General features: G+C 50.3%; 2 protein-coding genes across 8 annotated transcripts in view; one reads left to right on the top strand and one right to left on the bottom strand.

The window, feature by feature from the left end:
• The first annotated feature begins 487 nt into the window (after positions 1–487).
• CYP17A1 (cytochrome P450 family 17 subfamily A member 1) lies at positions 488–3,068 on the top strand. Its single transcript, XM_084524959.1, has 8 exons — positions 488–826; positions 923–1,061; positions 1,240–1,469; positions 1,575–1,661; positions 1,738–1,947; positions 2,140–2,309; positions 2,380–2,483; positions 2,683–3,068. The coding sequence occupies exons 1-8, from the start codon at positions 503–505 to the stop codon at positions 2,949–2,951; spliced, it is 1,533 nt and encodes a 510-aa protein (XP_084381085.1). The 5' UTR covers positions 488–502; the 3' UTR covers positions 2,952–3,068.
• A 2,825-nt stretch (positions 3,069–5,893) lies between these two features.
• The window catches only part of WBP1L (WW domain binding protein 1 like), a 54,880-nt gene continuing 36,855 nt past the window's right edge, over positions 5,894–23,918 (bottom strand). For 3 of the 7 annotated variants that reach the window (XM_084526666.1, XM_084526667.1, XM_084526670.1), the window contains exons 2-4: positions 19,809–19,911; positions 9,276–9,437; positions 5,894–8,272 (exon numbers count right to left, since the gene is read on the bottom strand). In XM_084526666.1, coding sequence (XP_084382792.1) covers positions 7,530–8,272; positions 9,276–9,437; positions 19,809–19,911 — 1,008 coding nt within the window. In that variant the 3' untranslated portion in view covers positions 5,894–7,529. Of the gene's footprint in view, positions 8,273–9,275; positions 9,438–10,321; positions 10,496–12,180; positions 12,296–19,808; positions 19,912–23,918 lie in introns of those variants that run through there. The other 4 variants (XM_084526668.1, XM_084526665.1, XM_084526671.1 and 1 more) reach the window with 3 other exon arrangements.

Below are 23,918 nucleotides of genomic sequence, written 5' to 3'. Positions count from 1 at the left end.
GTTCATATTACCCAGTACTGCCCAGTATTAACCAGTTTAAACCACCCCTGCACTATATTACCCAGTGCTGCCCAGTACTAACCAGTTCAAACCACCCCTGACCCATATTACCCAGTAGTGCCCAGTACTAACCAGTACTCACCAGTCCTGCACCATATTGCCCAGTGCTGCCCAGTACTAACCAGTTCAAACCACTCCTTCACCATATTGCCCAATTCTTCCCAGTGCTGCCCAGTGCCCCAGCCCCTCAGACACCAGGAGGGTCTCACAGCGCGTCGGCAGCCCCCAGCCCACCCCAGTCCCTGCACCCAGAGGAGCCCCCAGGGCCTCCCCCCATACTCCCAGCCCCTCCGCCCTGTCCCCAGCTGCGGAGCTGGCCCGCTGCCCGTCACGGCCGGCCGCCATCCCCCCGATAAGCAGCCGAACCCATCCCAGGGTCAAGGGGACTCTGCTGGGCGGGTATAAAGGAGCGGGGGATGCACGGCCCTGCAGCCACCCCACCATGCTGCCGCTGGCCGCCCTGCTGCTGTGCCTGGCCCTGCTGTGTGCCTGGGGGCTGGCACGCCGCCGGGGTCCCATGGGGACGGGGACAGGGACGGGGACGGGGCGGCTGCGGAGCCTGCCAGCCCTGCCACTGGTGGGGAGCCTGCTGCAGCTGGCCGGGCACCCCCAGCTCCACCTGCGGCTCTGGAGCCTGCAGGGTCGCTACGGCAGCCTCTACGGGCTCTGGATGGGCTCCCACTACGTGGTGGTGGTCAACAGCTACCAGCACGCCCGCGAGGTGCTGCTGAAGAAGGGGAAGGCTTTCGCCGGACGGCCCCGCACCGTGAGTCCGAGGGGATGGGTTTGGGGGACCCCCCTGCTGCAGGGCGAGGATGCTGCAGGGCTTCCTGCCTGACCCTAAAGCTGTGTACCCCGTAAGGTGACCACGGACCTGCTGTCCCGGGGGGGCAAGGACATCGCCTTCGCCAGCTACAGCCCCCTCTGGAAGTTCCAGCGCAAGCTGGTACACGCCGCCCTCTCCATGTTCGGGGAGGGCTCGGTCGCCCTCGAGAAGATCAGTGAGTGTCCCCTGCCACCCCGCTATCATATATGTGTGTGTTTTCTGTCCTTATTGCCTCTCTGCTCCATCCCTGCTGCCCAAACCCCTGCTGGAGGTGCCTCCTGCCACCCCCTTGGCCACCCCCGGGGCTCACCGTCCCCTCTCCTGCCTCTCCTTCCCCCCCCAAAAAAAAAAAGTCTGCCAGGAGGCTGCATCCCTGTGTGAGACACTCAGCGCCGCGCAGGACGCAGCCCTGGACATGGCCCCGGAGCTCACGCGGGCTGTCACCAACGTGGTCTGCTCCCTCTGCTTCAACTCCTCCTACCGCCGCGGGGACCCCGAGTTCGAGGCCATGCTGGAGTACAGCCAGGGCATCGTGGACACCGTGGCCAAGGAGAGCTTGGTGGACATCTTCCCCTGGCTGCAGGTGAGTGGGGACACAGGAGCTGCGTGGGCTTCTCCTGAGGGAAGAGAGGAAGGAGCTGGAGGTTGAGCTGGAGCTCTGTGCTGTAATGGGGCTTTTCTCCCCCAGATCTTCCCCAACAAGGACTTGGCCCTGCTGAAGAAATGCCTCAAGGTCAGGGATGAGCTGCTCCAGCAGAAGTTCACCGAACACAAGGTGCCGAAGGGGCTGGGACAGGGGGCTGCGGGGTGCTGGAGCTGAGCTGGGGGGGCTCAGCTGTGTCCCCTGGCAGGAAGCCTTCTGTGGGGACACCGTGAGGGACCTCATGGATGCCCTCCTGCAAGTGAGGCTCAGCGCCGAGAACAACAGCCCGCCGGCACCGGGGCTGGAGCTGACGGACGACCACCTCCTCATGACGGTGGGGGACATCTTCGGGGCTGGCGTGGAGACCACCACGACCGTGCTCAAGTGGACCGTGCTCTACCTGCTCCACTACCCTGAGGTAAGGTCCGTGCCCCGCGGGTCTCCCTCCTGCACCAGAGGCATCGCAGGGGGTTTTGGGGAAGGATAATGCCAAGAGAGATGTCAGGCTCTTGGAGTAAGGGCTATCAAGCTGTGAGGAGCACTTTGCTTCTGCCCCCATCACCTGCTGGTGGTGCTGGGTGCTCACGCCCAGCCCTTGCTCCCCTCCCAGGTCCAGAGGAAGATCCAGGAGGAGATGGACCAGAAAATCGGCCTGGCCCGTCACCCCCACCTCAGCGACCGCCCGCTGCTGCCCTACCTGGAGGCCACCATCAGCGAAGTGCTGCGCATCCGGCCCGTGTCCCCCCTGCTCATCCCACACGTGTCCCTCACCGACACCAGGTGAGACCACCGGGGTCTGGGTGGCGGCGGCGGGCAGGATCAGCCCCCTCACACCGTGTTCTCCCCACAGCATCGGGGAGTACGCCATCCCCAAGGGCGCCAGGGTCATCATCAACCTCTGGTCCGTGCACCACGACGAGAAGGAGTGGGACAAGCCCGAGGAGTTCAACCCCGGTGGGTTTTGTGCCCTGTGGTGGTGTGGGGACATAGAAGGAAAGGAGCCAGGAGGTCGGGTCCTGCTTCTTCCCATATGGGGAGCTCGCACCCACCTTGCCCTGCTCCTGGTGGGAGGGACACGCAGGGGCTAAATTTGGGCAGGTGTCAGGCAGAAAGGGACCGATCCCTTTAGAGGATCCCGTTATTCCCCTTGTAGGACGCTTCCTGGACGAGCAGGGCCAGCACATCCACTCACCCTCGCCCAGCTACCTGCCCTTTGGGGCTGGGATCCGCGTGTGCCTGGGCGAAGTCCTGGCCAAGATGGAGCTGTTCCTCTTCCTGGCCTGGGTGCTGCAGAGGTTCACGCTCGAGTGCCCCCCGGACCAGCCCCTGCCCTCGCTGGAGGGCAAGTTCGGCGTCGTGCTGCAGGTGCAGAAGTTTCGGGTGAAGGCCAGGCTGCGGGAGGCCTGGAGGGCGGCCTCGTGACGGGGACACCCGTGTGATGGTGGGGTGGGATGGGGTGGGGTGGGTGGATGCCACAGAGCCTCCACCCTGCCTGTCTCATGGATGCCAGGCTGCCTGAATAAAGCTGTTCCCAACCCAGCACAGCTCCGGCTGCTTTTTGGGCAGGTGACAGAAGGCACAAGCAGGTGGGAAGGTGCCTGAGATGTGTGGCAGCCCCAAAACCTCCTGTGTGTGCTGGGCTGAGATGCCACAGCCCCTCCGCGTGGCTGCTGGGGGGAGAGGGTCTCCCCAGCTCCATCCCTGAGCTGGAACCTGCTTCATGCAGGGAAAAGAAGGAAACAGCTTAAATATTCCTGCTGCTTTAGCTCCTGCCTGGCTCCCTGTGTGCACACATACAGGAGTGTGTGCCCATGTCTGCACGCCCGTGTACTCACCACCGTGTGCAAGCACATGAAAGCACAGGGATGTGTTTAATGCCCCCCACACACGTTTTTATGTCCATACACACATGGATGTGCACGCACAGCCCCTCCCAGCTGGGACGTCAGCTGCCATAAAACGCCCCGCCAGGGAGGGCAGTGTGCAATTAGGTTTCTGCTCCTGGCTTGCCTGACCCTTTTTAATATTTAACCAGGCGGCAACACGGCTGCGCGACCCCTCCCCAGCCCTGCACACCTCCACGCTCCCTCCCTGCCTGTTTCCCCCCGCGATTTAACTCTGAATCACGGGGCTGGTATTCACAGCCAGACAGCTTCACGGGGCCGCTGTGTTTGAACACGCGGGTCCAAGCCCCCAGACCCCACCAGGCAGCTTCAGTTCAGCTGGTGGCAGCCGAATTCTCCTGCCACGAGAAATGGGGGTCCCTGAAACCCAAAACGTGCCGATCCTTGGTGCCTCGGTGCCCAGGACGAGCCCTCCGGTTTCATTCAGATTGGGATCCAGTGACCCCAAACCGGGGCCTGGCTGTGGGAGGGCCGGGGGTGACCTCGGCAGCAGCCGCTGCTTTCCCTGCCAAAATAACCCTGCTGATGTAACCAGCCGGGTCGCATTGCGTCTCTGCCCTCCGTCTGGGGCTGCTTGGGACATTTGCATGGGGGAAAAACAGGCTGGGAGTGCGCTCTGCATCCAAGGGGCTCAGGAGGCAGCTACGTGGGGCTACCGGGAAGCAGCGTGTCCCATCTCCTCCCGCTCCTTACAGCCTGCGAGGGAGGAATTGATGGCAGGAAGGCGGCTTTCCCACAGCTTGCCCTGAGCACCATGAGGAGGTGGCTGTCCCTGGCCAAAAACAAACCGGGAAATGAAAACAAACTGAGAACCAACCCCACAGCCCCCCCGGCACGCAGCGCACGGCGCTTGCACCACAGCCCAGGCGAGCCCCGGTGCAGGGCACGATTCCCATCTGATAACAGAGCCGGGCTGTGAGGGAGGTGGGAAACAGCTCTGAAGAAGAAAAGGGAACGGTCATGGCCTTCTCGGGATGTCCCGGACGGGACGTGAGGAGGAGCAGGAGGAGGAGGATGGGATCCTTCAGAGGCCAGGAGGCAGGAAGCTCCACGGGCCAGGCGCCGGCCTCTGACGCACATCCCAGGGTGCCGGGGAGGAGGCAGAGCCCGGCGCAGGCTGTGGCTGGCGTCACTGGCAGCCGCTCGGCAGAGGCCATACGTGCTCCTTCTGCCTCCGAGGAGGCTCGTCCCGGCCTCCTGCCCTGTGGCCATGGGCAAGGCAGAGGCTTGGCTGCACCGCGGCTTTCCTGGCCCCGTTCTGGGCAGGTGAGCCTGCCCTCCTCTTCTGGTCGTAGGGTTACACAAACACAGGCATTTCCCACCTCTGTCTAGGAAGAAATAATGTTTATGAACAGAAGGAAAAATACAAAGCCTCATACTCATTGAGGGAACCTCAGATTTTTGCTTTTTTCCACCTGTCCTGTCCCCATGCCACCTGCCTGACACCTGGGTCTGAAAACCTGAAGCACTGAGAGCACCACACTCAGAGTCCTGCACATGCCAGCTTTCTGCCACAAGAGCAAGAGGGGTGTAGGAAAAAAAATAAATAAAATAGACATGGCCTGTGGGCTTCTTTCTGGTCTTTAAAAGTCTGAAGAAAATGGAGGAGTCCCAGAACGGGCACACCACTGCTTGTTCCTGATTAGAAACACCCACTGGCACTCACCTCGGTGTCCAGAGGACTGCGGCTTCTCCTGCCCTTAGTGAGAAGGCAGGAAAACAAACAGAGATTTTTGTCTTCTAGTAACAGGAACATTGGCAGAAGTTCTCCCACCGGCTCAGGGCCATTCCCAGGATTTATAGCAGGAAAATCCCACACTGTAAGGACTGATGTGTATTTCTTTATTTTATTTTTTTTTCCAGCTTCCTCCATGATGCGAGGAACAAACCTCAGTGCCAGTACGTGGAGAATTTCTAGGGGTGGCAGCGAGGATCTTTAATTCTCTTCTCTAAAGTGTGAGCAGAGCTGCAAGCAGCCAGTCCCTACCTGGCTTTATGGTGAGCCAGCCCACCCCAGGGGTACGCCCCAGCTCTGTTATCGCTCTCACAGGAGGCATCCAGAAACAAAATTCCCTGAATCCAGACCAGAGTATTTAATTCTTAAGACCACCCTAATACATGTACACCTACTGAAGTGCTGTTTGATGGAAGAGAAAAGCTGCAAGGGGCAGAGGAGCAAATTTCTCCTACAAGTTGCCCTTTTTTTTTTTTTTTTTTTAAGTCAGAAGTTTGTTTTTTTTTTGTTTTGTTTTGTTTTGTTTTGTTTTGTTTTGTTTTGTTTTTAAGTTAGAAGTGTGAGTTTTACCTTCAAGCATGTAAAACACTGAAATAAGCACCACTTATCTTGCTCCATCATCTGTATTCAGGTCAGTGCTACGTACCTCCAGTTAAAAAAAGCATCCACCAACTAAAGAGATCTTTTTCTTAACTCAAAAAATGATACACATACACACAGGCAAGTTATCAGAAAAGACATTATATTTTGGTTTCCACCTCATTTGAAACTGATTTTGGTTTTCAATCAATCAAATCTGAGTATGACTGAGTTCAGTTTTCAATTTTTTTTTTCCCCATAACAGTAATGATCTGGACGACCATAATTATAAAAGGGACGGGGAGAAAACCCAAGAACAAGATACACAGTCTGAATTGTGCTCTCTTCCACACGAGCACTCCAGGGAATGTTAGTTTCAGCTCTTACTTTTTTTTTTTTCCCTTCGGGTTGTTACTAACAAAATCTCTACCGTTTATTAAAGCAAAGCTACAGTAAATTTTCTTGCAGTCTTACAGCAGGTTTTCATATTACCAGTAGGACTCGCATGCATGGATTGCAGTCACACACACACGCTCACAGACATTATACAGTAGCCAGTTGCCACCATAAAAAGAAAAAAAAAAAAAAAAGAAAAAGAAAACAGACATTCATTTCCTGTAAGTGGTCAACATCAGAATCGCACCAAACTTTTGGATTTAAAAAAAAAAAAAAAAAAAAAAATACTGCACAGGTCTTCCACATCTACATGGTAAAGTCATCCCTTCGCAATGGACGGAGCTCTCGTCTCCATTTGTTCAACATGCATCGCTGAAGCTTGAAGGCACGCTGGCCAAAGAGAGCCCTGTTCTTTTTTTTTTTTTTTTTTTTTTTTTTGTCATCTTAACTCAAGTGTGCTGCTCTCGGGGTGCAAAATAAGGAAAAAATAAAGCCAAGCCCTTTTGCAGCACACCAGGAAAAGGTCATTCGGAGACCACAGTACTTGGCAGGCAGCCCAGCTGCCCTGATTCTACTTCTAACTGTGCTCTTGGAGGCATTGAACAAATACACTTGTCTTTGAAAATGACATATAAAGGCAAATTTCTGCAAACCCTTTCTTTTCAGACTGCTCGTGGTAGACTAACACTCCTGGAAGAAACTGGTCCTTCAGTTACCAGCTTCAAGTGGGAAATTTCCTACCTGCTGTCTTAAACACTGAAGCACCAGAGATTATAGGGCTGATGTGTCGAGGCGTTCATCAGCTTTGGGAAAGTTTAACACGCACACACACACACAAAAAAAAAAAAAAAGTTAAAATGAAAAGAAATCCACAATGCCTCAAGAGCACTATATCAAACCAGAACTCTTGGGCTACTGACTGCCGGCACTGTCAGAAGCTGCTGGCTTCTGGGAAGACACCTGGAGGTTGAAGCCTTATGGTGATTTCGTATCCTCCCAGGGTGAGATTTGCTGAGCTTTACTGATTGCGAGACAAAGCAGTGTTCTGGAAAAACTAAAACCAACAAACTCATAATAACCATCACCAAAATCACCATTGGGAAAGTTCAATTTGTTAGAAGGTCTCATTGAGAAACGTCACCCCCTGCCTCACAGAGCAGGATGGACATGATTAACAAAACCCAGAGCAACCCGTCCCCCACAAGCTGGGCCTTCGGGACTAGTCCCCGAATTACACCGGAGGGGAGGAAAACTAAAAAAAAAACGGTTGTATATCACCTTTTCCTCCTCTTAAAGTTTTAATCTGCTTATTTCACTTTTATTTCTTTGTGTTGTTGTTGTTTTGTTTTTTTTTACCCCCAATTTTCTCCCTTCCACTCTGCCACCTTAGCTGGGGGAGTTATTGGTACGAGAGTTTGGAGAGTCCTGCTCATTTATTGTGTTCAAGAGTACACACACCGGCTGCCGGGGCAGGTGGTGGTGGCTGTGTTCGCGGTGCTGCTCTTCCGCGGCATTAAAAAGCCCTTCCTCCTCGTCCCCGTGCGGGCGGCCGCTGCAGCTGTCGCAGAAGTCCAGGGGCCCATCCAGAGCATCGTCGATGAGCCCGTCGAACTCCTTGAGGTCGTCGTCGTGGTGGCCCCGGTTGCATACGCAGACCTCGATGCCCGAGTCGCCCGTGAAGCGGCGCTGCCTGCCCGGCGTCTTGTCCTTCGCGTCGGGGATGGCGCTGCTCTGCTCTAAGCTCTCAGAGCTGTAGCCTTTTAGCAGTTCCTCCTTGCACTCTGTATCCTTTTCGGGACTGGCCCTCTCCACTAGCTCAGCTCCCGTGCTGGTGCCACCACCGGGCTCCACGCTCTGCATTTTGGCAACTGCTCGCTCGACCAGCGCGGCGGTGGAAGGCTCGGGGTCCCCGAGGCCGGGGGACCCGGTGTTGTCAGTACTGCTGTTATTGCCGCCAGGTGCTGCCGAGCTGCTCTGTGCTGGCTGCAGGGTTCTTGGCGTGTCTGGGATTGTGCTACTGCTGCCTGCTGGGACGCACTGCTGGTGTAAGGCACTGTATGGCGGTGGCGGGGTTGGCGGTCGGTTCACCACTTCCTCGTAGGGAGGTAGTAAATAATTTGGCAGAAACCCTGAAAGCGGGAGGCAAGGAGAAGTTATTTCGCGAGCAGCTTATCTCGGGAAACTCGTTATTAACGCAGGTCGGCGGGTTGTTTGTCATCTACCAGCACCTCGCCACCAAACAGCTCAACGGGCTTCACAAGCGGTGCCAAAAATTAAACCAAAAGAGATGTTCTGTGCTTTACAGAAGAAACAATTGCAGCACAGGAGGGCACAGTTGCAGGAGGAGATGGACACAGCTGGGAACAGCAGCCAGACCTTATGGCTCTCAGGTCTACCAGGCAAACCTAACCATACCCCAAATGGCCCCATAAACCACACTGAAGTGTGGCCTGTGTTGGCTGGAGGGAACAGCCTAGGAGATAACCTGCCAGCCCTCTCCAACACTGGCTTCTCAGCTGAGTTTCCACTCTCAAGAGCAAAGATTTCACCTCACAGAGCTTTGTGTGAATATGAAGAGACGCAAATGGTTACAAGAAACTCAGCATCAGGGCTCATGGTTGTTGTTTCAGTGGTGGATTCAGTTTTTCTGGTCTGGTCAGAATAAACTGGCAGTACCAGCAAGAGAAGTGAGTTCGTTGTACTTACAGACCCTCAGATCTAAGAAAGATTTTATTTATTTCATAACAGGCAACAAAATAGCCTATACAGACAGAACGGACTTAAACAATGGAAACCTTCAGAGATAGCACTGTAGTTTTCCACGCGTAATTGTGTATCCCTGGGGCTGGGGAGGAAAAAGCTGCTGGGGCAAAAGTTGAATGAGAAAAGCAGGTCTACACATGCAATTCGACAACCTGTATAGGAAACTCAGCTGTGGCACCTCCAGTCAAAGGCTGAGGCTCCCCACTCCAGCATAGCACAGCAGGGCACTACGGTCACGAGTCGATGGTGCTTTCCCATCCCCTCCATCCTCCACAAGCCCCGGTGAGGCAGCAGAGCTGTCCCCCACCTCCCGCTGAGCCCAAGCACTGCTCCCCACGGCCTCTAGGATAAGTGACGCGAGGTACGTACGTAAATAGAAGGGCAGGGCTGAGTAGTTGTGGGCTTCCCGGTACGCGATCAGGTTGATCTCATGTTGCCGCTGCTGGGCCTGCAGCCGGTGCTTGGTGCGTCGGTGGTGGCAAACACAACAGCAGCTGAGAATGATGATGATGGTCCACACCAGCCAAAACCCTGCAGGGGGAGGAGAGCGAGACGTTAGCCAGGGCGCAAGAGCCACGTCCAGCCCTGAAAAACCTATAAACGTGATGGGGAAGATCCCTAGGGAGTGTAGATCTGAACCCCGTGCCGCTCTACAGGCAGAAATACACGGATTGGGAGGTTCTGCACGTGCCCACCTGCATAAGGGACTGCTGCTCTGGGAGCCTTCGCTGATTTGGGTGATTTTGTGCATGTTTTGGTACAACATGGGGCATGCTTGCTAGTCACAGCTCTGGAGGAGAACAAAATAATGGAGCTCTGGCTCCCCCGCCCCCAAAACCCATCCATCCCACCCCTTGGAAATCACTTCTTTTGGCAAGAAACATAAACAGGTCTGTGAATAGCATTGAATTTGACTCCCACAGCCACTTTGGTTTGAAAATAATAATCAAGACACAAAAGACACTCTGCAGATTGACCACAGAAGAAGAGAAAAACCCCAAGCACTACGTTGGGCTTTTGTTTGCGCTGCCCTTTAATTTCTAGCCCAAACCCTTCATTGTTATGTTTAACAAAAACACGCTCTTTTTACACAGACGTCTCAAAATATTTTTAAAACTTATTTTTGCATTCAATGCCTTAAATTACCCGGAATTAAATTAATCCAGCCCCCCCACACCGAATCCTCAAGAAACCCAACTTCTGCTCTGTTTGTGGCCGCGGCGGGTTTCTGTGCGCTGCCACAGGACACGCAGTGCTCTTTAAAAGGGAATTTAACATGAGCGCTGCCTGAATTTTCTCCAGTCCTGCTACAATGCCAAGTAACTCTCCCCCCCCCATGCTCTTTAAAGCTCCCTTCCCGCTTGCATGCATTAGAAATACGGCTCAGAGAGATAGCAAAGAGCTGCACCGCTTACGCCAGGTTAGGATTTTGCCTCCTGCAACTGCAGCCCGCAGCCCTCTCTGGCTCAGAGGCATCTGTAACCTTTATCATTTTTGAGCTTGATTTTCGCAGCTAAAAATACCGGGAGAGTTCCTCCTTTATAAACACGAGGCCTGGCAAGCGCTCCTCAGCAGAGATCACAACACAATTTTTCTCTTGGTGAGACTTCTGCCCTTCTTTATTAATCCCAAACACACAAAATCAGTGAAAAAAAAAAAAAAAAAACAAAAAAAACCACGTTTTCAAGGGGGTCATTCTGCCCTGTGGGGTATCAACCTGCTTTTTTTTCTCCCTAATAAAAACCTCTGGCCTGGCTTCCCGCCACCGTGTTTTCAGCATCCCCTTCGGAGTCAGAAGTGTTTTCTCTGCTCAGAGCTGGGTGGGGAAAGGTGAACAGTTTAGGAATCCCAGGAATGAGAGGAACATTGCTCTGTCTCAGGACAAAGTGCAATCAAGCCGTATCGCTGCTCTCGGAGCTGTGTGCAGGTGAGCTGGATGTGCTGCACCGTGCCTTGCAGCGTTTTGAGCAGGGACTCGCACCTCCCTGTGTCGTAACCCGAATTTCTCCCCGCATTTTGGCACAGCAAATCGAAATCTCCCTCTCGCCTTGCACAACCTGTTTCTCTAACGAGCTAGGCTCTACCTTGTACCCAAATTTATCAAAACTTGCTATCAAATAAAGGCCTTGCATGCTCCTTTTTATTTGTCTACTGCCCTCCAGTCACCCTCTTGTTCCTAAAAAAGCCTTTTTACACGAGTTACAGGGATCCTTCAAAGCCAGGCGTTTGCAGTCACCGTCTCGCAGTTTGAAAACTCCAATACATTTTATTTTTTTGGGGAGGGAAGAAGGTTTCCTTGGCCCGTGCTTGCCAAGGAAGCAAGAACAACTCCTCAAAACCAGGTCACTCGCACAGCACGCCACCGTGCGCCGAGGCAGGCCTGCAGCTCATCTTCCAGTGCTCCCTATTTTCAGAGAGCGATCCGTGATCCTCCGCTCAACAACAATGGAAAATTACGCCCGGCTATCCAGGGATTTTAGCTAGTTATGAAAACAGATGCTTTTTAACACGTTTTTTCATGTCCTTTCCCAAGGACTCTGGAGGCCGTGGTAGCAGGCAGCACTTAGTTAGTTAAGATGTCCTGGAGAAGCGCCACTGTTAAGCAATCTCAGCTGTAGCCGCCGAATTTTTCTGCAGGGAATAACTGCTCCCACCCAAGCCTGCATCCAGTGGATTAAAAAACTATTTCTTTAGAAATCTCCTCGACCCAGTCCAAAGAAATCCCGAAGTGCTTTGCAGACAAACTGACGGACAAGCTCAGGGTAGGGGTCAAAGCAAGCTCAGCCATCGCCGAGAAGACAGGCAGCGGCTCTGTAAACAACAGGCAGGAACAGCACACAGCACTTTGGGCTAATAAATTAATGCTGGATCCTACTGAAACCGCAGGTGGCATTTTTTAAGTAAACAGCCCATCATTTACTGGGTTGCAGTCTGGTCAGGGGGCCAGGAGCAACACCTCCGTGCTGGTGCCAAGGGTCTCCGGGCGTGCTCGCGACCACAAACGGACGGGACCTGGTGTTTTTCATGTGAATTTCCAGAAAAAGAACCCACTAATACCACGCTAGTGCCTGGTTTCATTAACCACGGACGCTTCCTGGAGCTTCTAGGAATTGCTCAACTCCTGACTCAGCACGAGCCCTGGGCTTTGCCTGGGGGATCGCAGGGGATGGGCGCTGCGTGCCCACCACTGCCGCTTGCTCCACCTGGCTCCTGGGTTCTTCTCCAAGGGTTTTGTCCCCACCTTGCCACGCAGCAGCACTGGGAAGCTGTTCACCTGCTCGGGTCTGGTTGTAGGTCTGGTTGCAAGCCCAGCGTGGTGCCGGGAGCCTGCAGAAGGCCCCATAACGTGCCCTCGCCGGGAGGCCGGGCACAGCTGCAGAACCCAAAACCTGCAGAAGCCCAGCAAATAGACAGTCCAGTCATTTATTTGAGCTCCAGCTGCACGTAAAGGCCCAGTGTAAATATTATGTCTGAAAGTATGGGGAGAACAGTGAAGATGTCCAGGGCCGAGCTGTGCATTCGCACACCTGGTGCTGCTCGCCTTCCAAGTGAGCAGCAGGGAGGGAAGCAGAGCAGAGCGCTGGCCCACGCAGCTCATTTGGCAAGAGGGGAAGGAGGGGAATTGCAAATCCATCCAAAGACAACACGACACGAGCAGGGAACGTGGAGGCTGAGCACTGTAACGGTACACGCTAACACCTGGCCCGTGGCAAAAGCAGGCACCGGCTCTGCTTCGTGCCGAAAACGGGTGAGATGTGCGGAGGCAGCAGACGTCTGGCATCAAAAAGCCTCCAAAAGCCAAGTAAAACTGGGCTTCCAGTTGCTTTTGTTGTCCCCAAAAGCTTTCCCTGTGCTCTTCAGCACGCGTCTCCTGCCCATATGGACAGGAGCTGGTTTCAGCTGTACCGTGCTGAGCTGTCGCTGCGGCCACTGGAAGAGGAGGAAATGTTGGGAGGCAGAACCGGGTCTGGCAGTAATTGTCCCATTCGAGAGAGAAGCTCCAGGGGGCATTTCCCACTGCCAATCTGTTTGTGACCACAGGAATCAAAAGCTCACTGAGATCAGAGGGGGAGACTGACAGGCAGAGAGAAAAAAGGGTCTCTGGGGAAAGAACCGCTGCTGGTGGACACCATGGACAGAAGCGATGTTTGGAGCTGAGCACTCCAGGATTGTGAGATTTCAAGGCAATTTCAGGCTCGCCCTTGGTTTATGGAAGAGTCAGAGGTTGAAATGCTCTGCAGTCCAAAAAAGGCTGAGAAGTGCTGAGTTCTGAGAAGCGCTGCTGTATTTTCTGTCAAATTCACTGGTGATGCCAATGGGTTGGTAATGATGCAAGCAAAGAGGGACTCAGACACAGCCAAGGAGTTGACTTTTGCCAAGAGATTTCCCTGCCAGAGCATCAAAAGCTTTCATAAAAATAAAACCGAAGAACCAAGCTCTTACCAGCACCACACAGGCTCGGGGAAAAGCTGCAAGCTCTACGTGAGCACCAAGCTCCGAGGATCCAAAGAGGAGCTGCAGGAAGACCTGCAAAGAGAATTACCTCCCAGGGAAGTCCTCTCTCACATCTCTCCCATCAGAGGTCACGCACTGGAGATGTTTTCTACCAGCCATGACAGAATGTGCCAGCCTTAGAGCTTCAAGAAAACCTGAGGCACTGATCAGTTTTGCCCAAATTTAAGAATAATTAAGAATAAACCATCTCAAGGGTAAGAAACAGAGCATTCTCTCCCTGTGAAAAGTGGGGAGCAGTGTTCAGCCCGATGCCGAGGAGGACATGTACTGTGCTTGCTGCCTGGGATGCTGCCATCAGCAGTCCCGTCGAGGGAAGCTCCTTTTATCCTGTGCAAAATGGAAAACATGTTTTCTGGAGCGTTCCAAGGGTAGGAACAGAGAAATCTGCCCTCAAGTTCACGGTAAACTTGGGCAAATGCCATCGCTCTATTGGCAGGAAGTCCCCTCAAAGGGAGCCAAAATATACTGCAAAGTGTTTTTGTGTCTGCCTGACAAGCATCTGGGTAATAGCTTTGGCTTCACGAGAGCTGGTTCTAAACAGAAGAAGTGGGACAGTTTCATTGACTAAAATGCGATCTCCCAAATAGCGGCCTCACAGTTGGCCATGCCTGGAAAAAGAAATCGTCTCTCCCAGGGCCAACGCTATCATCAAAAACAGGAGAGAGATTTAATTGGTACCACAACGCGGATGCACTTGGGTTTTATAGTGTCCTTGGCACGGACACCGTGTCGTCTCCTGCCTCTTCAACACGAGCCCGCGTGAGTCAACGCTGCTGCTCAGGAATGCGAGACGAGGATCCAGGCCATAGGCCTAGGAACATTTTAAAGAAAAAGAAGACTGCTGAACGCCCAGGTCCCTCCAAGCCTGTCTCTTCCATACCTCCTGCCAGCACAAAGTCGCCTGCAACTGTGCTTTGAGGTGGTTTTCAGGGAACCGGCGCAGGTTGAAACTCATCTGGCCCAACCAAATAGCAGCGAGAGAACGACCGTGACTGTCAGCGACAGCTTTGTGTCAATTTAAGTCAGCAGAACTGCAGCCCCAGCCTGATCACGCTGCGGGAAAGAGTTATTGAACTGCAGTGGTAAAAGGAAAAAGCTGAAGGCGACATCTCCAGCTCCTGCTCACTGGCTCCCGGACTGGTGACTCGTGACAGAAGGTGATGGACATCAACTGCAGCTGGTTTCTAGCTTTCTGAAGAGTGGCCAGTATACACAGTACGTCCACTGCTGTGAGATAAGATGGAAAAAAATGTGTTTCAGAAAAATCCTTTGCAATGAGAGTCAACTTGAGGCAGTAAATCTGTAGGCTGTTGTTACATCTCTTCTGGGGAGAGCGCCTTTGAAGAACAATTGTTCCTGGGCTTCAGAAGACTTTTTTTTTTTCATCCAGTCAATTCTGCTGTAAGAGATGTACCCCATCAAGACCTTTATATTAGTAAAATGCACATTAAATATTGGTCTAACATATACTAGAGAGAAACATCCAGTTGAGGCCGTGTCCAGTTAACTTGGCACCAAGATGTGGAATAAGTGATAGATTTGGGGATTTGGTGAGGAGCTGGGCTGTAGGTGCAGAGATGGGGTGAAAGAGCAGGGGTTGGTTGTCTTGCCTTTTCTTGCTTTTTAGCAGGTAGATGTAGCCCACATGGGGTGCAGGTCAGGATCTGCACCGTGAGACTGTGCAAGAGAGATTGCCTTCTTTGTGTAGGAGAACGTCACCACCCCAAAACCAGCCTAAGTTGATTTTGCTGTGCGAACGAGGCTACAGAAGTACAAGAGAACAACTCCCCACTAACCCCAATTTATCATCAGTTTCCACATAGTTGTGACATTTGTTTTGTTTGCTAGGCTTCGTAACAGCAGGGTCATCGCTGAAGCACCAGCTGAGGAGTAACAGCAGCCAGAGGTGAAGTTTCGTACACCTGAGGAAGAGAAAGCAAGCACAACCATGCAGGAGGCTGCGAGAAAGGCAAGGAACTGGGCAAATCCCCCTCCAAAAAATAGAGGACTTGGTTAAAGTGAAGGATAAGATAACATGGGGTGAGAAAGAAAACATGGGACCGATGTGTTATTTGACTGAGGGCTTTGGAGACTGCAGCAAAGTCTTTGGAAATGAATTCCTGTTATAAAGCTGACCTGGAACATGTACGTGTTACAGCAGTTGCTAGAGCTTTAGCAACTAACCGGATTCCTGCCAAAATTTTCTGGCAGCACGTTTTTTGGGGAAAAGAACTGTCTAGAGATTCCAAGGGGAAGCGTGCAGAGATGAGCAAAACGTTCAAAATCAGCAAAAACATCAACTGTGCTGCCTGCAAACAGATTTTTTCCCGTACGACCCTTCCACTAAGGCCCAAATAGCCAAGACAGTTTTTGTCTTTCAGAAATAGAGGGGCTCAGTGTCACCACTAAAGCAGCCAAAATGAAGCAGGATCTGGTACATCTGACATCTGAATCCCCATGCTGGTTTGTTGTGCAGTACCTTAATGCTCTGACTTTGAGGGGCTGCAGCTGAGACCGTCAGCGTGCTGTGACCAGCTGCCTGTCTCCATGCTCTGCGATTCCCGAAGCCCCACATGCTATCCTTCCAACCGCAGCACATAAAATACTTTCGGCAGCTTAACTTGCTGTGTTGAGTGCCTCAGGAGCTGTCTAATTTCACGCTGCTCCTCATCAGGGCAAGGGTGGATGTCAGGAGATCTGGACTTGGTTCTCAAAACACATTATAGGCTTAAACTTTGGAAAATCCAGAACTCCTGAGCCTTAATTCCTAACCGACAAAACGCAGGTAACTGCCTGCCTTCATTATTTTCTTTCTTCTAGTTTGAAAAGTGGCATTTGGGAACATTTAAGCAATAAAACACCCATCACGCCTGCACCAAGGTCAACATCAGAAAACTCCAGCAAATCACAAGCACATCATAACAGACCTGAATAAAAAAACTGTTAGCGAGCAAAACCCAGGGGCTGCTGCTATTCTCCCACAACCTCCCCCTTGAGCACTGTGACCTCTCTGGGGAGCCCAAGGAGATTGTTAGGCTAAAGCATGGAACCAGCTCAGCCACCATCCACCCAGACAGCTTCCCCTACGTGGGGAGATGCAACAGTGAAGCTCCTTCTCCCCTTCTGCTTTTCAAAACCCTACTCCATAAAAATTAAGAGACATACTGCAATATCCCCTCCTCTCTCCCCCCATGTTAACAGCTAGCCACCTTCAGCTAAGAACTAATCAAACCTTTATATAGCTATGAGACCTATATATAAAAACCTGGATATAGTTTTATTATTTGGCAACATGGCACTGTATTTTTTTAATAAGAGATGGGTGGGGAATCTGAACCAAGCTGTTATCTAATTTTAAACACAGGCTGTCCACCTGCTTGGCATATCATGTTCTCCATTCCCCCACTCCACCCCTTAACAAAATAATACCTTGATTTTGCATCCCATTCCATTACCCTCAAGGACTGGTTTATAATTACTGTAACCTTACTTGCTGTCTAGAAATGTTGAGGTCAGCTGTTTTCAAAGACAAAACTTCCCTCAAATTCTTAAATGGGGGAAAACGATCCTTTTTATGGGAAATCCTCCAAGTGGCCACAAGACAGGATCACGTTTCAAAAGGCATATCCAACAAAGACAGACCAGCTTTCTTTTCCATTTCAAGTGCCACCCTCCTCTGCTTCTTGTCCCCACTAAGCTGTGGTGGTAAAAAAAATGAAAAATCAGGATTGAATTCAACAGGACAAGGAAGAAGGCCAGTTTTCAGGCACACAGTAGTCCTGGTGGTCAGAGAAGTTTCTGGGAGGAGTAGGAACTTCTGAAAAGTTACTCCAGTACATGCATACATTGGTTAAAGTCAAATCCTAAGAGAAACATGAAGCCATACTGAAAAGTTCCAATTTAACTGTTCATTAACCAAAATTTATTATTAACCTTTAAAAAGCTAATCTATTCCCTAGCGTGTAAAGCTGTTGCTCGCCACACCATCAGTTCACTGCTGTTAGTGAGTCTATTTACATAAATTATCACCTCGAAGGTCTTAGGGGTGCCTCAGCACACATACATACCCGAGATATTCAACAATCCCTGGAGCAGCAGAGCACTTCTGCAGCTGTGGTCGCACGCTCTAGAACATGAGTTTTCATTTAAAAGGACACGCTCCTGCCCGCACCTCCACCCCCCACCCCAGAAACCTCCTCCTAGCACACATAATGGCAAGGCAGGCTTTGAAAACATTAACCAACTGTAAATCAATGCTGGGCATTTGCCCAAATTTGCAGCAAGCCTGCAAGAATAGGTCTCGAGTTTGCACCGTTCCCTTCATCTCAGTGTGGTATATGATGCTCTTCACTACGCGGGAGGAATGTGAATCTCAGTGCAGAAACCCACCTCCCCTGAGGAGCCGTTCGTCAGTGTGTGCCATTAATATGTTTACTCCACACTCTCAAAGCAACTCGTGTGCTTGCCCTGGAGAGCAGCCCGAAACGCTCTCCTTCCCTGTAATAAAATCTGTTTTTATCTTCCAAAACCTTCCATGATGCAGCCAGGCACTGCCAAATCTAAAAGTCCGTGCCATGCAGTTACAGTGAAAAGCAAAATCGTTTCATTAGAAAGGCAGGGGGCTATTGTTCTGCCTCTATTGTTTGCATGCAATTCAATTACGCCTCGTTCAAGGCGTCCATGGGAGAAACATGGTGACTGCAGCAAGCATCAGTGTGCAGCTGTACTCCACGCTGTTGCTCAATTTAGATCCTGTTTGCCACAGAGCCTATAAGCCCCTGGATACATGCCTCCTTCCTCTGCATTCCCACCCACACAACTCCAAAGCAGGGCCTGACCTTCCCCGCTCTGCTTTCTCCATGCATCCCCCTTTGGTCCGAACAAATTCCAGCCATCCGCCCTGAGCCCCATGCTCTGACGAGGCCGCACGTTCGGGCCTGTGCCTCGGCCTGCTAGGGTCCCCGGAGCTACACACCCCATCCTGAATCGTTTCTGCTGCTGTGTGGAGACTTCTGAACATAAACCTGCTGTTTGGAGTCTCCTGAACATAAACCTGCTAAAAAAGGCCCACAGTGTGTTCACTTCTTACCACTTGCACTGCCACAGCCAGGCACTACAGGCCTGACGCCTAATGCCTTCTCAAGAAGTCCCTTAGAGCCCTGTTTAATTTACAACCATGTCCTCCATGCTTCGCTGGTTACACTCTGGAAAAGTAAAAGTGTATTTCCAGACTAAAGGATGAAGCGTCAGCTATTCCTGTCCTTGGATCCAGGTAAAGTGACACTCTTTGTGTGTATAATACATTTCCACACAGACGTTTCTTTGAGAAAGTGAAACTGTCGGCACCACAGAGGGATTAAGTAGATAGCACAGTTACGTAAAGCTACGAGATACCGTGGGGTGTGGTAGGAAAATGTCACCAGTCTCTAATGTGAGGGTGCAATGTTCAGAGTTCCACATTTCCAAATTTCTGGAGCACAGATGCCGCCTTAGCTTTGGTTCCTGGCAGTACCACAGCATGTCAAGATCAACGTTCAACCCTTTATGGCTCCTACTTGGGAAAGGAAGACACTGTCCACCCAGGCACAACTCAAAGTCCACCTTTGAACTTCAGCATTTCTTATTTTCCTATCCCTTCGGCTGCTTTATCACAGTTTTGCTGACCTGCTTTGACCTGCCTGCTGCCCTCTGAAGAAACTTGGAAGGTACAATCACTTAACCATTCACTAGAAACATGGGTAGTTTTAAATGCCAGATTTCACAAAAATGCCCAGGAGATAAGAAAGGCAATGGGCAGTGAATGCTCCTCACAGCCCACAGTATTCAGCTCCTGGCAGCCCCCAAATTTGCCCAAGACCCCCTCTACCCAAGGAGCTGTGCTCCCAACACAGTGCTTCCTTAAGAGAATAGACATCCCAGCCCTGCTCCTCGAGAGGACAGCTTTAAAAAGATAAATCAGATGTAAACTGTCATTCTAGCAAAGAACTAAAACAATAAGATGAAAGACACTGAATTAATTCCGTTTGAGTGTGTCAAACTCAAGAGTTGTGCGTGTTGGCATTGTCCCTCAAGTGTGGTTTCTCACTCGCATACAATGCTATTTTGAGTACCCTCAGTACTGTCCAAACCAGAAACAAGACCAAACAACAAATTTCCAGTCATGAATGTGGTAAGACAGCCCATTACTCCTCAAAAAGCAGGCAGTGCCCATTGTAACAACAATATTTCCCTCGCTGTATCAGGTCAACGCCGGTTTGCATTGCAGCTAAATGCAATGGCAATGCATGACAAGGGCTGAATACGACACCCCACCAGACACAAGCCAGACCTGTAGTACGACAGCCATGCAGATCAGGAAGGGAAGCCATACAAAACAGAAGGACTTACACCAGAGTTCATAGTAGTAGTTGCAACACTGGGATTGTCCACAACAGTGGCCCGTTTCACATATGTAACTTTGATTGTTGACACCCATGCAGGTTTCCTTGTCCTAAAATTAAACAGACACACTTTTAAGATGTTTTGTCAGTATCTTCTGTAAATGTAGTCTTTTTTTTACCCGACAATCTGCAAGCAATTTAAGATTCACAAGTTACGGTCCTGGGAAATTTTAAAATACATAAAGAGATTAAAATACAACTAGGGACCACCAAAGAATATATTCCATAAATGACAGTTTTGAAGAAAACCCCATATCTCCAAACTCATGAGTTACATTGCTTTAGCACCTAGGCAGCGCTGCTTTCTTATCATCCCTTTCCTTTTCCATTAAAAGCTATCATGTTTTGGGAGCCAGGCATTCTCTTAAAGACGAGATATCATTTGTTTCAGATTTTACACAATATCGCTGCATTACTGGGGCTGCACGCCAAGTGAAAAAAATGCATTCATAAACAGAACATTATAACTTGAGAAAAGACTGCTTGGATTCATTTAGATCTCAGTGATAATTACAGTATGTTCCTGCAAGATTCCAATCTAAAATGATTCCTTCATAATTAGCCATGTGCTTTATATAAGATCAGCATTCCTGTAAAACTTCTTCCTGGAACAGTGAAGTAGTCCAGGAGCAGAGCCAAATCAGCTGTACTGTATCACCCAGCAGGTCCTCAGGACACTTAAGATGGAAAAGGCGGCTGGTGTGAAGTCTCAGTCCCCCCCAGGAGTCCAGGGTTTCCTGCTAGTCTGAAAACATGGGTGGGACAATGTACAGAACATGAGAAAACAGAAGTCTTTTACAGGCTGTGGTGTATACGTCTCTAAGAGGCGTTGGGGCAACCTGGAAGCCAGAAGACTGTACACCAGCTCTTGGAAAACAAACAGATCTTAATAAAATACACTGATGTTGCATACAAACCTGTAACAAAGTCTAAAATTATCACATTTTTTTCCACTTAAAATGTCTTATGAATAATGCAAAGAAAGCATGGGGAAGTTGATACTAACAATGTGTTGGAATAATTCATTTTCTAAGTACCATCTTTCAAATAAAAGATCAATAAATAAACGAATAAAGCCCAACAAAACCCAACCAGCTAGGATGAGCAGCAAATCCAAGGAGAGCAGGCTCTAGGACTGTACATCTGTGGGTCCCAACGCTTGCTGAACTGCACTGTTTCTGCATTGTATGTGAGTGCAACACAGCCCCACTTCGCATAAACCTCTACATAGTCACCACGTGTGCAAAACAAAGTCTCTTTCAAACTACGGATCAGACAACTGAGCAAGGGATGAAAGGCAGAAGTTTCGATGCAGAAGAGTCCCACACTAAGTTCAGGCAAAATTAACCTACAAAGATGAGCCCGAAGTGCAGCAGGTTGAGTCTCAAACCAGAATTTGTACAAAATCCATAATCAAAACAACTACAGCTTTATGACCTCTGTGACAAAATAATTTTTGGAAGGGCTTTGATATCGTGTGGACACAGTTTAGCAAACATAATTCTGCTTAAGATAAACCACTTCCCCTTCCACTACAGGACCCAAAGGTTCCCAAAAGCCTCTAAAAATCATCAGTGGGCTATCCTACACCTCACCGCAGACACAGCAAGGTGGTACCTGCTTCCCATTTCCAGGAGAACACCACTTTGCTGGACAAAACGGCCAGATTGCTTTGCTGCACATAACTAAAGCAAACATTTCATATTCTCATCTTAAAACACTGCACATCAACAGAAGAAACAACATTTTCCTATAGACTAAGGAGCAGTTTTCCATCTCTAATTACAGTGTCTGATAGCAACTTCTAGCAGACACTGCTGAGCTAGCGCAGCATTTTCTGCTTCAGGAACACTGCTCATTCCAAAAACTGTAATTTGAATCAGGAAAAGAACTAGGAACAGGACACATCCCTTCTCTCATCTGTTCTCATTAGTTTATTTACACTTTTCCTCACTTTTATTGGCTTTGCAGAGTTAAAGCGACTGATGAACGGGATAGATTTTGGCTCTCACATCAACAGAATTGAGAAATTAAGATCCCATTGCAAAATTGCAATCCTGTTGATAATGCACAAGCCAAAAACTCACCAGCTGAGGTCTGCGGTTGTGACATAAGAAGATCAATGTGACATGTTGAACTAGCACACGAGTCACGTGGAGCTGGTGAGAGAACAGAGTCCCACGGTGCCATTTCAGGATCTCCTCCGCATCACAACACTGATCTGTCCTTGACCACCTGTGTTTATTCCCCCCCCTCCCCCCCCCCAAATTTGTTCCATTCAGCATTGCCTGCTCCAAAAGGATAGCAATAAGGAACACATTGGTCTTTTGGCAGCAGCAACCTACATCAGCTTCAACATTGCTATAATCTTCCTGCTTCAGAACTTGCAGCAGTCCTGGTTTCAGAGGCTCTCCTGCTTTTGGAGATCCAGTCTCAAGCAACATCCTGCTTTCCCATCCGAATTAAAATTCAAGACTGTGGTGTAAACTTACTGCCTGGAGCTTCTCTAATGCGCAAGCACCTGTACCTTTGAACAGGCTCGCAGTTTGCTCTGGGCACACACAGTTCAGAAAGCCCAAGCTGTCAAAGCTCCTGTGGTGCGGGGCCACCAGCTTTGCTCCTCAAAGCCCAGGCAGGATGCGGGACTGGATGCCCTGTGCCAAGCATAGGGGTTGGGATGGGAATTCCCATAAGGATGGGAAGCTCCTCTTGGTGCAGCCCTCTGCCAGCCCAGTCACCGACAGGTTCTGGGAACGTGGAGCCGTCAGACCCCATTCCACGTGTCAGACCCAGAGCTGTCACCCTTGTTTCCAAATAGTTTCACAGAATCAAGGAATAATTTAGTTTGGAAAAAATCCCAGCAGATCAGGTGGTCCAAGCCCTGGCTCAGAGCACAGCTACCTCCGATGTTAGGTTACTCAACTCAGCATGGGGAAAAAGATAAAAGGTAAAAGGCACCCAATCTTCAGAAAGAACAAAAATTTCAACAAAAGGAGAGCACTGCTCTGGGTTGCATTACAGGTGTCTCCCTTCCTCTTCCTCTCTGAGGTCAAAAACCATTTCTGCAAAATCTGAGCCACTGTACATTTTTGTCCACTGTTTCACAAGCCAAGGAAGAGGTAATGCACTGCTATCAGGCCATGATACAGGATGCACCATTTTTTGTTAGGAAGCTCCTACTTTCTGCCGAGCACTTGGATTAGGGTTCAATTTCTAATTAAATCCTATCCCGCATACTTCTTATCATCAGTGTAACATTATTTTTACTTCCTTCTCCCATTCATTCCTTGTATCATATGCTTCCAATCTAACTACTTAAGACATATCAGCAATGTACTTATCTCCAGTCTAAATGTCTCCTGGAAACAATATCACAAAGGTTTGTGCTTCCTCTTTCACACCAACAGCCACAGACAGGGCACAAGATTGAAACAGTAGTATTATAGATAACAAATATATGTATGGGAAAGAAAAACAGAAGCAAAGTTGGAGCATTCGCAGCTTATTGACCTGCCTTCATCTCTAGTTCCCATCGAACAGCACTTTTAATGATCATTTTAAATCACTCTTAGCAGCATGGAGTTTGTATTGAAGTACCACAAAGAGGTTTCGTTGTTGTTTTTTTTAGGGTAGTCTTAGGAAAACAACAGAGGGGGAGGGTTTCTTCCCGAAAGTGCTTTCCTCCCCAATAGCCAGTGGCTATTGCATTCCGAGGCAGGCTTCCCTGCTGAAGGACAGCCTTGTTTTCTGGCTGTCCAGGCAAGCACATCCCTCCCCGCCAGCCTTTGTTGGGCTAACTGCAGACGCCTCCAGACAGGATTACTAAGCAGCTCTACCCGGCTCTGTTCTCAGTGTTCGGCTCCATTAGAGCAGAGTATTCCTGTTTCACAACGAAGAGGCCCGAACACGCCATCCGTTATCTCCCTCCTGCAAAGCCTTGGAGATTTCCAGCTCATTTCAAGGAGCTGGCTTTGTCCTGTAAAGCAGCACGTAGCCTGGGCTCTGCGTACATCGCTGCCTCCTTGGCATTATCGCCAAGCTGACACAGATCTGGGAA

This window comes from Aythya ferina (genome assembly GCF_964211825.1).
Source record: "Aythya ferina genome assembly, chromosome: 7".
Lineage (NCBI taxonomy): Eukaryota > Metazoa > Chordata > Aves > Anseriformes > Anatidae > Aythya > Aythya ferina.
The sequence above is the reverse complement of the archived record's forward strand: the minus strand, read 5'-3'. Positions and strand labels throughout refer to the sequence as shown.